Source organism: Galeopterus variegatus, unplaced genomic scaffold, assembly GCF_000696425.1.
Source record: "Galeopterus variegatus unplaced genomic scaffold, G_variegatus-3.0.2 Scaffold206, whole genome shotgun sequence".
In the NCBI taxonomy this organism is placed as follows: domain Eukaryota; kingdom Metazoa; phylum Chordata; class Mammalia; order Dermoptera; family Cynocephalidae; genus Galeopterus; species Galeopterus variegatus.
Window position 1 is genome coordinate 299,864 of NW_007726317.1, and position 15,219 is coordinate 315,082.

The 15,219-nt window shown below is 38.9% G+C and overlaps 1 protein-coding gene across 1 annotated transcript in view; it reads left to right on the top strand.

Annotated features, from left to right (window-relative positions):
* Window positions 1-15,219, top strand: part of DYNC1I1 (dynein, cytoplasmic 1, intermediate chain 1) — a 312,180-nt gene that overhangs the window by 245,310 nt on the left and 51,651 nt on the right. Inside the window, exons 11-14 of the mRNA XM_008565819.1 lie at window positions 2,419-2,565; window positions 6,552-6,665; window positions 9,167-9,300; window positions 13,019-13,163. Of these exons, the coding sequence (XP_008564041.1) occupies window positions 2,419-2,565; window positions 6,552-6,665; window positions 9,167-9,300; window positions 13,019-13,163 (540 nt within the window). The remainder of the gene's footprint in view (window positions 1-2,418; window positions 2,566-6,551; window positions 6,666-9,166; window positions 9,301-13,018; window positions 13,164-15,219) is intronic.

Sequence of the window (15,219 nt, forward strand, 5' to 3'; positions counted from 1 at the left end):
ATGAATGAATGAGGAATGAACAAATGAATGAATGGACAAGTAAGTATTAGATAGAGTTCTCACCCTGTGGGGTTGGATTCCAGTTGATTGACAACTTTGTGTCTGAGTTTTGTAAAAAGACCTCCACCATTGGTCCTTCTCTAGTTAAGTCTCTCAACAAACTGTGCAAGATTTGCAGGGGTAGTTATGGGGGATTTAACTGAAACACAGAAGCAATCAAGTGGTTGAATTCTAGATCTTTCAAATTGAATGACATTCCTGTATCCATATTGATTTGAACTTTGGTAAATTCAATTGTTGATACCACCTGGATAATTTTAAGTCTTTCTGAAGCTAAAAAAAAAAAAAAAAATGTTTCCAACATAGCCCAAGCAACATAAGAATTTCATCAATTGAAAACTAAGAATCTTTTCTGTGGGATGTGTAAAACAAGAAGCTGACCAGCGTTGCTTTCTTTTTCTTTAATTCAGTATCATTATTGAGAGTTATTCTTGAACTTTATGAAAACCAGATTGGGGCATGAGCATGTTCTCCATTGAATGGTGTTCAAGGAATTGGAACTGAAAATCATTCCAACCGGGAAAACATGATATTGAAAAATAGTCTGCATTCTTTATTCTGCCTCAGAGTATCTGAGACTGTGACTAGAAGCCTTAGGCTGATAATACATTTTTTTTTTTTTTTTTAGAAATAGACATTTTAGGGCCAAGCCCGTGGCGCACGCGGTAGAGTATGGTGCTGGGAGCGCAGCAGCTCTCCCGCCGTGGGTTCGGATCCTTTATAGGGATGACCGGTGCGCTCACAGCGCTCACTGGCTTAGCGCGGTGTGGCCAGTCTCAAAAAGGACAAAAAAAAAAAAAATAGACATTTTAGGGCTGGCCGGTTGCTCACTTGTTAGTGTGGTGCCCCTTCTGCCACATTTCCTACTCTCTGCCTTTGCATACAAGCTCCTTCCCAGATAAACCAGACTATGGCCTGTTCACCAGTCTCTGTTTTGGTGCTTCCAGTCCTTTCTTCTCATTAGTCCATCTCTCAAAAATGCCTTTTTCCTTTCCTCTTCACTTGCAGAACGTTCCACATACACTTCGAGGTGTCATACATCTCCTTCATGAGGTCTTTCTACCCATCCCACCTTTCCCACCCTCCTCTCCCCTTCCCTAACTAAAACAAACCTTCCCCCTCCACCCACCTCCCCCCCCGACACATGCAGAAACACACACACACATGCTCCTGTGATTTAGTCATACAATGTATGACAGTCAAGGTTGCTACTTGCCCACCTACTTGTGCACCTGCCCACGTGACTATGTAGAGGGCGTCTTTTTCTGTTTCACACAAAGGCACTGTATGGAGTAGCAGCATCCCTGTTTATCCGCATACGTGTTTTTAAATTCCCTTTACCAGGGCCCAAGTTTGTTGAGGACGGTGTCTACCTTTGTATTCCCACCATTCCTGTACAGTGCCTTTCTTACACATTAGTAAGTGCTTAATGACCATTAATTGAACTCAATTGAAGCAATGAAATGTATTTATTAAAAACAATTACTTCAACTTATGAATGCAAACGTGGAAAATACTGCAGGAGTCAAAATGGACTTAGCAGACGTGAAACAGTAACTTGTCTGATTTTAATTGCATCACGGTTCTCTATCTCAGCTAAGTAATTTCCTACAAAATATAGTGCACAGCAGTCTTTCGTGGAATTTTAGAAACCACATCTGTGATGCTATGACAGACCATGGCAGAATTGGACTGAAATCCATTTCTGGCTGTTTGTTAAAACAGGCAAAGAATAGCATTGAGAGTTGTCTGAAGTGGGCAGGGTAAAGTCAGGGAGAATGCCCACGGGAGGCGAGGGAATTCTGGGGAGGAGCCAGTTGCATCAGTCTGAGGTCAGTGTCCTTCCTAGAAGTCTACATTAAGGCAAAAACAAAAAACAAAAAAAGCACCCCATCTTTTTGAAGCTGGAATTATTCTGCCTTTACCAGCGCTGCACGTAGTATAACTTGATGTGGCCATGCCCTCAAAGTAAAGAACTGCTTTGTAAAGGATTCAGTGCAGAATTAATACAAGTTCTGTTGCACTTTTATTCAATATGGAAATGTCCATAAAGCAAACTTTACAGACCGCAAAGCAATGATGTACTTAAGTTCGGTTTTATGCATATTTGATGACATGACCAGGACTTCAAATTTCCGATTTCAAGGGGTAACCTAACCATTGGCCAACCTCTCGAGAAAAAGTCCTGTGTCTATGTACAAAATTTCCTACCAACTATGCATTTTACAATCCCAGCTTTAAATTGCTTTATGTTTTCCAGGATTGTTATGTTTATGTGATAAACTGTGTTCTCTTCAGGAAAAACCAGACTTCTGCAACCATCTCACAGCCCATCTCTCCCTCTCCCCTCCCTCACAGTCCTCCGTGATGTCAGTCTGCTTTGCTCGTTTCCATCCCAACTTGGTGGTTGGCGGGACTTACTCAGGCCAGATTGTGCTCTGGGACAATCGCAGTCATCGGAGGACACCAGTGCAGCGGACGCCTTTGTCAGCTGCTGCACACACGGTGGGTCAAACTTTTGTCACATTCCTGTCAACCACCCAAGCCCTGAAAGAGGAAATAGCTCAACTCACAAAAGTATGAATGTTGCCAGTGACGCTGAGTTAGAAGTATCTAATTTACAGTGATTGTTTCCTGACACTAAAATAAGGCTGAGTGAAAGGTGGGTGAAGGAAGGACTGGTTTTAGAGAATTCTCAAGAATCTTCAAGTTCTAGCACATGGAAAGGCTCTTCTGGGATATCCCAAAGACCACCTAGGAAGAGGGGTTAAACACTAAAAAAAGGACAAAGAAAAACTTTGGAAGAGGCATCTGTGGAATTGTTTTACTAGAGAAACCTCTCACATTTACATTATAAGGTGGAAACATGTCTTTAAAGAGCAAGCATTTCATGTCTAGGGATGATATATGGGTTTTTGCCAACAGGCCTTTTCCATTTGTGATTTGAGGGAGTGCTATGACTTTAAATTCCAGAATGTGTGGTGTAAGTCTCAACGTAAAGTCTACAGTGACAATATAATCCCTAGGGTTAAAAGTCAACATCTCAAAACCATTACCCATAATTTAGTAGAAGAGGTTCAGTACAGTGTTCATCGACAACTATTCTGTCATTTCCTTTAAGAGAATGACAGGTGTGTATAGCAATTGTTAGGAGGAACGGGAAGGGAAGACAGGCATGTCTCCATCAATCCTTGCTACCTTGACATTCAGGGTAACTGATGTCCTTCCTCTGAAATGCCCAAATTATGCCCAGAGCTACAGCTCTCCTATTGTTTTCAATTTCCTTAATGTGGTTGCCTCTTTCATTTCATCTGCTGTCCTCAAAACCATTCTGGCTTGAAAAAGGACTGCTAGGTGCATCAGCTAAGACCCTGAGGAGGAAAATTCTTCCACTCTTAGAAGACTGACAATGGGAAATGACAAACACCAAGTCAGCCCTAATTCTGATTGACTGAGGCTGAAGACACATGCGGGTGAAACTGGATTTTAGGAATCTTGAGAAATTGCTCTTGCCTACCACATTTCTCCAAACTAATAACACAAAATTGTGGCCCAGGAGAAGATGGGCTTGCTGCAGGTGTTAGCTCAATTAGGGTAAAACCACTTCTTGGCTCTCTGTGTTTGGTGTATTTGTGAGTATACCTTCTGAAATTTCAAAAATTATAAATTCATATGTTAGAACATTTAACAATAAGTTTTGGAGGGAGAATCCAAATCCAGGAGTTCTTCAAAAAGGGTTAACCTTTCTTTTTCAAATAACTTACAGTGTGATCATCATAACTAAAATATTATTATTATTCAAACTGAGTGTCATTATTTCTGCTAGAAAATGAAACAAAAATTTATTTTCTCTTTTGCTGTGTTTTGTCTAATCCATAGTTAAAAGTGCACAGTTAATTTTGTGATTGTCTTTCAACTCCACTATTGCCTGGCTGATTGGTACCAGGATCAAAAAAGAAAAAAGAGGTCCACCACAGATTACTAACTAATTTCCTTTCACACCCACCACACATGTGCATTTGGGACAACAGGAAATCATAATTAAAACAAAATCCTTCTGCCACACAGTTAGTTTATTCCTAAAATAAATAAAAACAATCTGGCATGTTTTAATGAGCTGTACTGTTGCTTTTTTCTTTCCATTAAGTAGATGGTGGGGTGTGTGTGTGTGTGTGTGTGTGTGTGTGTGTGTGTGTGTGTGTGTGTGTAGTAGGCCTGCCCCAGTGTCTGCTTCTGTTCTGGTTTCTTTACATCTCTCTTTTCTCTTAAACTAAGTTTTGTTACTCACGATAACACAGGCCAGTAGTGCTGATTAAAACCCAGGAAGGGCCACCACACACCCCTTCTCTGGGCATTTGTCTCTATACAGTCTTCTAGACTTGCCTTCTTTTCCTATACACCCTTAGCATTCTTGATCCATTAGGGTTTTAGTGATTTATGTTGTTGCTGGGTAGTTAACAAAGAACTCCACTGGGCTCTTGCTGAAAAAACTAGATGGATTTCGGGTTCATAACAATGTTTGGAGCCTGCTTTCCCATTCTTCAGTTTTACTAAGTCTGTTTTTCCGTGAGAAATTGTTACATCTGTTCTTTCATTGCTTTCCACCCTGAGCTTTGCATGCTGCCTGGCTCAGGGCTTTAGTTGGATTGCTCACTGTTTCCAGTTCCACATACATCAGAGACTTGGGAAAGAGATTTGTCTACAGTCCCACAACCAATCTATCCTCTTGATATTTAGAGGATATTTGATCAGGATAACATTCAGTTTCAGATCCACTAAGGTGGATTCATTTGAAATTCCAGGAGGAACATGGTGTGAAAAAGACATGGGGACTTAGTGGACTGTCCATCAGCTTGGATGAAAGAAGGGATGTAATTGTCAAGGAAGCAGATGTAATCTTAGCTTGCATTAAAACAAGCATATTTTTATCATAGGAGAAGTGACAATTCAACACACCCAGGTTTCTACATTCTGCTGGTCAGAATATAGGTAGACAGTTCTGTTTCATTTCCAGAACTTCACTGTTAAAGGAACTCAAACAAAATACAGCATATTTAAAAGAGATTGACCAGGATGAGGAAAGTACCCAAAGAACCTCAAAACCCAGGTACCCAAGGAACAATTGAAGGAATTGGTGATGCTTAGTCTGAGTAAGCCAAGACTTGGGGGTAGGAAGGGGGTGATATAGAACAATAATCTATAAATATTCAAAAAGCTGTATTGTTTTGACTTGATCTGTATGATCCCAGAGAGCACTACACTGAAAGTATCTCCTTGAACTTTTATTATCCCCATTAGTGGAAGGAAAAACTTCACAGGAATTAGTTCTAAAACTGGCTACCCATTAAGAAAGGTGTTTAAGCAGAGTTTGGACCACCTCTTGGTTAAGGCAGATGAGTAGCTGTGCCAGATGATTATTACTGCTCCTTCTGACCAAGGGTTTATATGATAATAATAGTTTGGGAACCATCCTTTATATAATATCAACTTTCCAATATTAAAGATTGTTTCATTGTAGTTGTGGCTAGGTATTATGGACAGTAACTCATCAGGATTAAGACTTAGACTGTCAGCTATTTGCACAGAGAAGCATCAAGTAAGTTGTGGCTTGGCCACTGAAGGCTAAGCTGCCTGAAATCTAACCCAAATTGCTGCTAGGTTCTGCTTATGCTAACCTTCCATTTAGTGTTAATGCGCAGCTGCAAATGATTTTAGCCTACCATGTAGAATTCTGCAGAGTGGGATAACCTACTAGAGTTATGGCAGAAGGTTAGCGCATCTTGCTTATAGTCCCCAGGATGTGTAATGACCTTTTTCAAGACCTTGACTAAATCTAAGCCTCCATACTATTCCAAATGGTATTTTGAAAAAAATCTATCATTATCCTAGATTTTGCAGTAACATAAAAGAGCTCATTTTACTTCACTAGGTTCATTGTGCCAATAATTTCACCACCAATATCTCCCCCCAAATTAAAAAGGCTGATGAATATTAACAATTTGTTATAAAGAATGTTAAAAAATGTTTGGCACTGTGACTATAATGCATTAACCTCCAAATTTAGTAACACATATTCTTTCCAAAAGTCAGTAATTCTACCCTTTTGAAGACTGTCTTTTTCCATCACTCATCTTGAGCTGAGTAGCCAAACTACGCGGCGGGGACTAGTTCGTGTATGGTAACCCGAATTCCCCTCCCTGCGTTGCTTCTGCCCCATCAGTCCTCATTTACTCTAGCTTCCTTCAGTTCCACTGCATTGCATCTGACTGAGCAACGTGAAGCTTTGTAAGTATTTCCACTTCTGTATGTTGCTGCCAGAACTTTCAGAAAGAAATCAAGTCCAAATCAAAAGTGGCAAATGACCTGAGGCTTGTAGTATAGTAGGATTATGTCACTCTCTAATCCTTGTCTTAGAGTAATGTGTTTGTCACTCAAATGTAAGCATTTCCTCTTGGATCTGTGTCTGATCCTCCATGTTTATGTTTTTGCAGCATCCCGTGTACTGTGTAAATGTTGTTGGGACCCAGAATGCTCATAACCTCATCACTGTCTCCACTGATGGTAAAATGTGTTCCTGGAGCCTGGACATGCTCTCAACTCCACAGGTGGGTTTGTTTTCCCCTACACATAAGAGCATCCTGGTTAAAAGAGGTACCTACTTAATGGAACATAGTTCCTTAAAGCCAAACCCTCACATCCTATAGGAGCTAAAACCAATGGATGCACTTGAAAGACTGGGGCCTGCTTGCAGCAGTCTCCTCTTGAAGCCAAAACCCATTTCCTTTACCACAAATCATGTAATTATTGTAATATGTTAATCCTTAGGTCAGTTTCAAGTGAAAATGAAATAATCCATTTTAAAGCATAGTAATTATGGAACTTGCCTGTGGTATGATTTTTCTTACCCTACAGCATTATTAAACAAATGCAAATGAGGTTGGAGCTCAGCAGAGCAATCCCTTATGGGCTCTTGCCTTGGAGGAAAGGTATCCCAGCAAAACAGAAACCCAAGCCCTTGCTTGTATCTGTAGCCTAGACAACCGCCTCTGTGTATGAAGAATTTGTCAGACCATCTGTTTTCCCCTCTGGAATGTTTGTTAGTATGGCTCCTGCCATTCCTTGCTCAATAAATGAGAAGTCAAAAATGAAAAGTTCCAAAATTTCCAAACCACTACTGATTGCAGTAATGGGAACCAAACAAAGGAGGAGAGGTGGAAGAGGCCATTGGAGGCAAGCATCTAACTGCAACTTTCAGAATACATGTATGCATACAACACACAGAGAGACACATGTATATGCATGAACACACACTTTTTCCACATTTCTTTGTGTGGAAAAAAGTACTTCACTATCTTGCAGCTAAAAACCACGAAGGAGAGTTTGTTGCTATAGCTCTGATAAAAATGTGAGAAAACATCAAAAACATTGTGAAAGATATCTAGGAGATAATTCTAAATTTTAACATTCCTATTCCCTTTCCTGAAATAAGAACCCTAGAATGTCTCCCACATAATTTTAGAAGACATTAAAGGTTCAAAATACATAAGGAAATGTGGAAACCATAAAGAACCTCCTTTAAGTCTCCACAAAATACAGATGTAGAGAACACTAAGTTCTTTTTACAATTTTGGGGGGGTGGAGGAGAGAAAAAGAGTGCTAGTAAACTGCTTACACTTTAAGTTCCTCTATTTTTGCTGCTCTTTAACATTATACACGTCTGGAGTTGTGTGTGGGTATTTTATAGCTTTGTCTTAAAATTCTCAGCAATGTGTTTCTTTTTTCTTTTGAAAGTGTGTATATTATAAACAGATATAAGAGCAAACCTTCTATTTAGGAATTTTTAATTGCCCATTTTGCTGATTAAACCTGTATTTGTTTAGGTTAAAACCAGTTATACAAGGGCTCCAAGGCCATTTTTTATTAGTTTTAGCATGCCCACAGACTCCTGACTCTATAAAGAGATTGAGAATCTCATGGCATGTCTTCCATGGATAGCAGGAGTGGGGACATCTGATGGTCGCTCTGGTCCCTCTCTCTCCCAGATGGGCAACTGAGAGACATCACCTTTCTTGCAGCTAATTTTAGTGATGGAGCAGACCATTGGATGGTCTAGTTTTCTGTATTATATTGTCACAGCATCCTCTCCCTTAGCCCAGACACTGGTGTGCTTAGCATGTGTGGATCTCAACAACTGTGAGCATGTCACATGACCACGTGGTCTGTGCTGTCCATACTGTTAGCACGTGCTTTATATTTATGGACTCCTTGGCTGAAATAGCCTGGTTTGTTTGCATAAGAAAGAATGAACTCCCAAGCAACTATAATATGATACCCCAAAATGATTTACAAAATTATTTCAGATACACAAAATAGGTTGATGTAAATATTCAGAAATACTCAGGGACATTAGTTATACTTAATTACTTTTCAATGGCATTAAACTTAATTTGGCAGAATGTTTTTTAAAATCCCTAATTCCCAATTTAAAAAATCATTTGACATGAAATAAAGACTCTCACTTACTATTTTAAAGACTTTATTTAAATGCCATTCTTTTCAGGCTTATGGCCTATACACCTGATGGCTGTCCTTAACGAAAGAAATCTAGTCCCTGTTGAAGTCTGTTTTTTATGACCCAAGTGACAACTTTCTGGTTTTAGTCCATGGAGGGCACATACTTCTGCTTTGACAAATGTGCTTAGTACATCTGATATTAATACATGTGTGTTCTCACGAACAATTGATTTTGAAAATGTTTGTAAATACAAGGGTATTGTGTGTTTTATTAAAGCCTGGGGCTGACAAGTGTAACCATTATAGCATTATCTTTAGTTTCTGCACCATTGGTTTCAAAATTCTCACCTGTCATCTCTGCCTGACTTAAGAAGCAGCAGCACATGCTGATGAAATCCAGCCGGCCTGAAACCAGAGACACACAGAAGCATGAATGTCAGGGGCAGTAAAGCGTGGTTTCTGGCACAGCCGGGGTCTTTTGTAACGCTGTGTGAAAAGCAAACAGACGATTTAGCCCAGTGATTTTTCCGTGCTATCTTTGGCATGGCGAGGAGTTGACAGATGGAAATGTAACCACACCGTGTTTTGGTAGGAGAGCATGGAGCTGGTGTACAATAAGTCCAAGCCTGTCGCTGTTACTGGAATGGCCTTCCCGACCGGAGACGTCAATAACTTCGTGGTTGGCAGTGAAGAGGGTACAGTCTACACGGCTTGTCGTCATGGAAGGTGATTTTCTGTTTTCTTGCCGATGACATGTTCCTCATTTCCGAAAGTCATGTATCAAATTCTGGGTTATAACCACCTTGCATTATGAGAAAGGCATTTCTGAAGAAAAATGCAAAATGCAACTTCATCTTCATTATCTTAAAACATGCATCTTCTCTGGTCATTGGCCATTCGTAAGTCCTAGGGAAAAAGTCCAAGCTTCTTAGCACATCACATCAGACTATCTGCCCCTTCCCAGGGCGTCTCATCTTGTCCACATACCTTCAGGCTCCAGCCATGTGCACATCAAGGATGACGGTCCCCAAATGTTGCGTATCCATCCACACCTCTGTGAGTTTGTATATTGACTTTCTCCTGCCAGGTCTAGCATTTCATTTTCTGCCTGGTTAATTTCTCTTCATCATTCAAGAGCCAGAACAGAGGTTATTCCATGTTGAAGACTTTCCTGACTCGAGCAAGGAAAACTACTCCCTCCTTCAAGTACCAAACAACTTTTATTCCTTTTATTCATTCATTCTTTCAAGAAATATTTACTAAGAACCTACCATGTGCCAGGCACCATCATAAGAATACAGTAAGGAACAAGGCAGACATAGAGTTTATATTCTAGTTGAGGATAAAGGACTAATAATTAAGTAAATATATAGTTTAAGATAATAAGTGCTGTGGAGAAAATTAAAGTAGAATAAATGGGATAGGACTATAGGCTGTCAAATAGGTTTACTATTTCATGTATTTTTCTATATGCTTCTAAAATAGAATTAATCACATTTTATTTCAATTCATCTGCCATTTTTCTCTTACTAAACTATTTCCATTTCATCTTTGCTTCCCTGCCTGGTGCCTGGCTCATAATAAATGAGGAGCAAAAATCTATATGTGGAATAAAGAAATGACAATATGCAGATAATATAGAGACGTGCCTGAGGACCCATCCTCCCAGTCAGAGGGGCTGCAACAGTATGAGTCACACAAACTACTGTGCAATTTCCAGGTGATAAGAACTCTGCCTTGATTGAGAGATTGGTAAATGCCCCTTGGAAAACAGAGCTGTCAGGATAAAGTGGAATTCAATAATTTGGACTAGATTGTAAAATTGCATGCAAAACTTAAAAGGTGGCCTCCCATCTTTTGAAAGGTTCACTATGTTCACATGAGTGCTTAATTCCTCCTTTACCTGAGTAGTTCTTGTTCAATTGATTTTTCATCTCTTGCACTCATCCCAGGCTATTACGATTTAATGAGGAACCACAAATTGTTTCAAGTGCATATTCCTGTGTTTTTGTGATTTGTAGAAGTAAAAAGCATTCATGGCTCCGCTATGTGATTTTTTCCATTCAAACAGTATGAGCTGTGATGTTGCCGCTGTTCTGCACATAGAAACAAGCAGTATTTGCCCCGCTCACATGATTTACAGGTGACTTAAGAAGATGTGCCTCACAGTTCCATACCCAGCATTCCTACTTCATAAAAGATGGCTAAAACCATGCATTAAAGTTTTATCGAAGCATGAACAGGTCTGATAAAGTTATTCATTCATGCATGCATTTGCTGTACACCTGCTTTGAGCAAAATGCTAGATGCTGCAAAGCCTATAGACATCATTTCAACCCAGTTCCTGTCTTCAAGAAACTGATGAAAGTGGGAAAGATAAATGCAGAAATATCTGTCATACAAATAAAAAGTCATAAGCAGTATGAGAGAAACAGAGAGTGCAGTGGCCAAACATGGAGTCACAGCTTTATCTACACATGTATTAGAATCAATGGAGCATAGGTTCAACGGACTTAATCCAGGGTATTATACAGGTCCTTAATTATCTCTGAAGGCTACAGAACATTTTTATTGATGTTTTCCAGATTTTTTTAGTTTCTCTAATGTGAGTAACCTTTCACATAACGAATAATTTTGTTCCGTGGCTATTTATTTTAAGCACAATCAGAATATGCACTTAGGTTCAGAAGAAGGAGCTATATGGAACACGCTACAAATCTTTTTTCAACGATCTTGATTTTGCTTTTTACATTGGTCGGTCCATCTGAAATATAAAATACAGATCTTAGTAACTTCATAGTATAGCAGGTATTGGCTTTATAGGGTAATTTTAAATGGCTCATATAGGCCTATGGGGAGTGGTGAGGGATTTCTATTTTTCACCTAACACAGTGAAGGTGCAAATCCACTTCCATAAATTAAACAAGGTTCTTATTTTGCACCCTATAAACCCTTCCAGGATGCTGTTAAAAGCAAGTGGAGTCTCACCAGGGGCCACTTCAAAGATCAGTTCCTCCTGTTCACTACAACAAACTTGGATGATCACATGTAGAACTGCTGTTAGCAGTTTCACTGGACATAATTTTTGAGTGCCTGTTACATGGAACACATGCTGCAGCCTTTGCTCATGATCCCAGATTTTGCTCAGCACATTGACATTTATTGGTGCTCCAGAGACCCACATGTTTTAAGAGCTTAATTCATTTTTTACTCTTAGCGACATAATATTGAGATTCCACAATCCCTACATATTTGTCATATTTGCAACCTCGTGCACATGAATTTTTCAAATATAGCATTTTGGGTATATTTTCTCAGATTTTCCTAATTGTGTATGATCACATGCAGACTATTATGTGATAATAGAAGGCTGAAAATAGTCCCAGCTTGGTTAAATGAGTGAAATATGTCTGTGGGTAACTTTTAAAATGTGCATCACTATTTCTCAAATGTGCTTCTGTTTTTTAAAAAGGAGCATAAGTTTGTCTCTATTTCTTTGCTGTTTCATTCAACAAATATTTATTGAGCACTTACTGTGTGCTAGACACTTGGCAACAAGAAAGACAAGGTATCTGCCCTTTTGGAATTTACAGTTGTCAGTGAAGAGAAAACATCATTTTCTTCATATTATACTTAAATGATGTGTATTATTTTGTGATTATAAAGTTTTCCACAAAGTGTTACATTTTTAGGATTGTCAACTTAATTTAAGAAATTTCCTTGAAAAAATAATCATTTGATTTTTTCAAGGATATATGGAGTTTTATAGCCAATAGACTCACCAAAAGGAATTAAAATGGAACATGTACAAAATGCCATCTCAAGGATAAAAGTCTTATTGTAAATATAAAGGCTTCTGAGATCTAGTATATTTGTTTCTTTTTAAATAGCTGTATCAATAATAATAGGATTTGAGCAACTCCTAAAAAAGTATTAAATGATAAAATTTGATATTAAATTCTGAAGATTAAAAAGATTGTGTTTCCCCAAATTGTTTTCTTTTTTTTTTTTTTCCTTTTTGTCTTTTTTTACTGACTGGTAACGGGATCATAACCTTCAGTGTTGTGCCCGTACCGGGGACCAGCAACAGGATTGCAACCCTCGGTGTTGCGCCCGCACCATGCTCAGCCAGTGAGCGGGAACCGGTCTCCACATGGGATCCGAACCCTCGGCGGGAGCGCCACCGCACTCCCAAGCGGTGCACTCTCCACTGCGCCACCGGGCCGGCCCCCCAAATTGTTTTCTAATCACCAAAAATAGTGTAATGTGATTGCAAACAATTTCTTTCTCTCAAGATAACCGTGAATGTAGTTTCATTTTTGGTGGTATAGGATTGTTGTAAATGATGGAGAAGTAATCATGCAGAGATGAGTTACTTTTTTTTAAGCAATCTCCTACCTTGCAAAGGTCACTGGAATTCTGCTCACGTATGCTCTTCATGCAGCAAAGCAGGCATCGGTGAGGTCTTCGAGGGTCACCAAGGGCCGGTGACGGGAATTAACTGCCACATGGCTGTGGGCCCAATTGACTTTTCTCACCTGTTTGTCACATCATCATTTGACTGGACTGTCAAACTGTGGACCACAAAGGTAAGAATACCTTGATTGAAATTCTCAGGTAATATATAGGGAAGAGGATGGTTTTTCATTCCCTGGGGGAGTGGTAGGAAACGGCTGTACCTGAAGCCTCTTTTAGGTGACCTGGCACTGGGAATTCATACAATCTGCTCGTGAGCCCAGTCTGCCCCAGAGCTGGTTAAGGCTTACTTTCTCAGTCCATTTTGCTTATTTTTAAATATGTAAGTAATATTTGAAAACATTCTAATTGTAAAGAATTCAAACAATTCCAATAACAAAGCTAAAGTCCTCTTTCAACACGAGCCCTGCCTGCAACGTCCCCTTCACTGCCAGCAGCTCATCCTCTCCCTAGAGGTAACCTCTCTCATCAGTTCAGTGTCTATCATCTGGAGCTTTGTAGCACTTACTTATGTATGTACCTACGGAAGTACATGATTTGGAACTGTGTTGTTTGTTTGTTTGTTTGAATGGCAGGTTAGTTTTTGTTTTTGAGGGTTTTTTTTTTTTTTTTGAGCCTTTAAAGGTTTCTAAATGGGTAGATGGCCCTCTATTATTTGTTTTAAAAAGTAATTCTAGCCATACTTGAAAGCAAGAAGAAAAGCAAAGACCACCTGAAAGGAAGGTGCAGTAGTCTAGAGAAGAAATGACAGTGGCCCAGACCAGTAGTGTGGAATGGAAAGAAGTAAATGGATTTGAGAACCATTTAAGAGATAAAAGCCACAGAAGTGGATGATTTGATAGAAGGAAGGTTGTTAGCAGAGAACCCAGGTTTATGACGGGGTAGCTGGTGAGTTGTGGTAGCATTAACTGCATCAGAGAACACCAGAGGAAGGGCTTATTGGGGAAGAGCTTTGTCCATTTCAAGGAGGTGCATTTCAAGATCTCCATCAGGCAGTTTGATATGTGGGACAGAAGAATAGAGAGAGCTCTGGGCTGCAGGTATGTGCTTAGTAGCAGTCAGAATAGCAATGGTATTCACAGTGAAAGGTGTGGATTTTAAAAGAAACACAAAGACTTCATCAGGAGACAGATATTTAGGAAATAAACAGGAGAAATGGAACCAGAAAAGGGATTTAAAAATTAACCCAGGGAATAGAAGACAAATGAGAATTTTGTGTGGCTTCAAGGGTATTAATGAAGAAGACCATGTAAAGAGGACAGAATTGGCTCTTAACTATATGAAAAAATGTACAACCCCTCTTATAAGAGAAATACAAATGAAAAACAAGTTGAGAAGCCTATTTTCAAGTATCAGGTTGACAAAAATTTAAGTTTCATGATATACTCTGTGATGAGGCTGAAAGAAACCAGCCATTCTCATATATTGCCATTGAAAATGCAAAATGATACAACACTATGAAGGGGAAATTTACAATACCTAAAAATATTACATACTTTAACAGAGCAAGTTCTACTTTTATAAATCTATGTGAAACGTACTGTGGCAAAAATAAGAAACAGACATATGCAGAAGGATATTCATTGAAAGAATTCTTAAATAACAAAAGACTAAAAACAATTCAAAAGTATCTGTCAATAGGACACTAGATAAATCAAAAGTATGTACCTTTACCAAAGGGAGTACTACTGTTTAGGTGTAGGAAAAAATGAAGAAGACTTCTACATACTATTATGAAGTGATCTGTAGGATATATTTATAAATGATAAAAGCAAGGTGGAGAGAGGCGCAAATAGTATGTTGTCATTGTTTAGAATTATATTTATATATTTTTAAAAGCTGGAAAGATAAACCACACTTTTATAGGGAGGCAGGAGGCCTAAAGAAAGATAACAGCCAGACTTCTTTGAATATGCTTTGTTTGTACATTTAATTTTGGAACCATGTAAATATTTTACTTAGTTATAAAACAAAATAAAATAAATTTAAAAATTGGTTCCTAAAAGATTTAATGTAACATGAAGTGAACCAGCCTTAGTGAGGTTCAAATTGGTGGCAAAGGCTTACAGTGAGGAATGCTTTGAAGTGACTTTATAACCATCTATTTGGGTATACATTCCTAAAGGGATATATTTTAAGAGTAATTTTTTTAAAAACTACAAAAAAGAA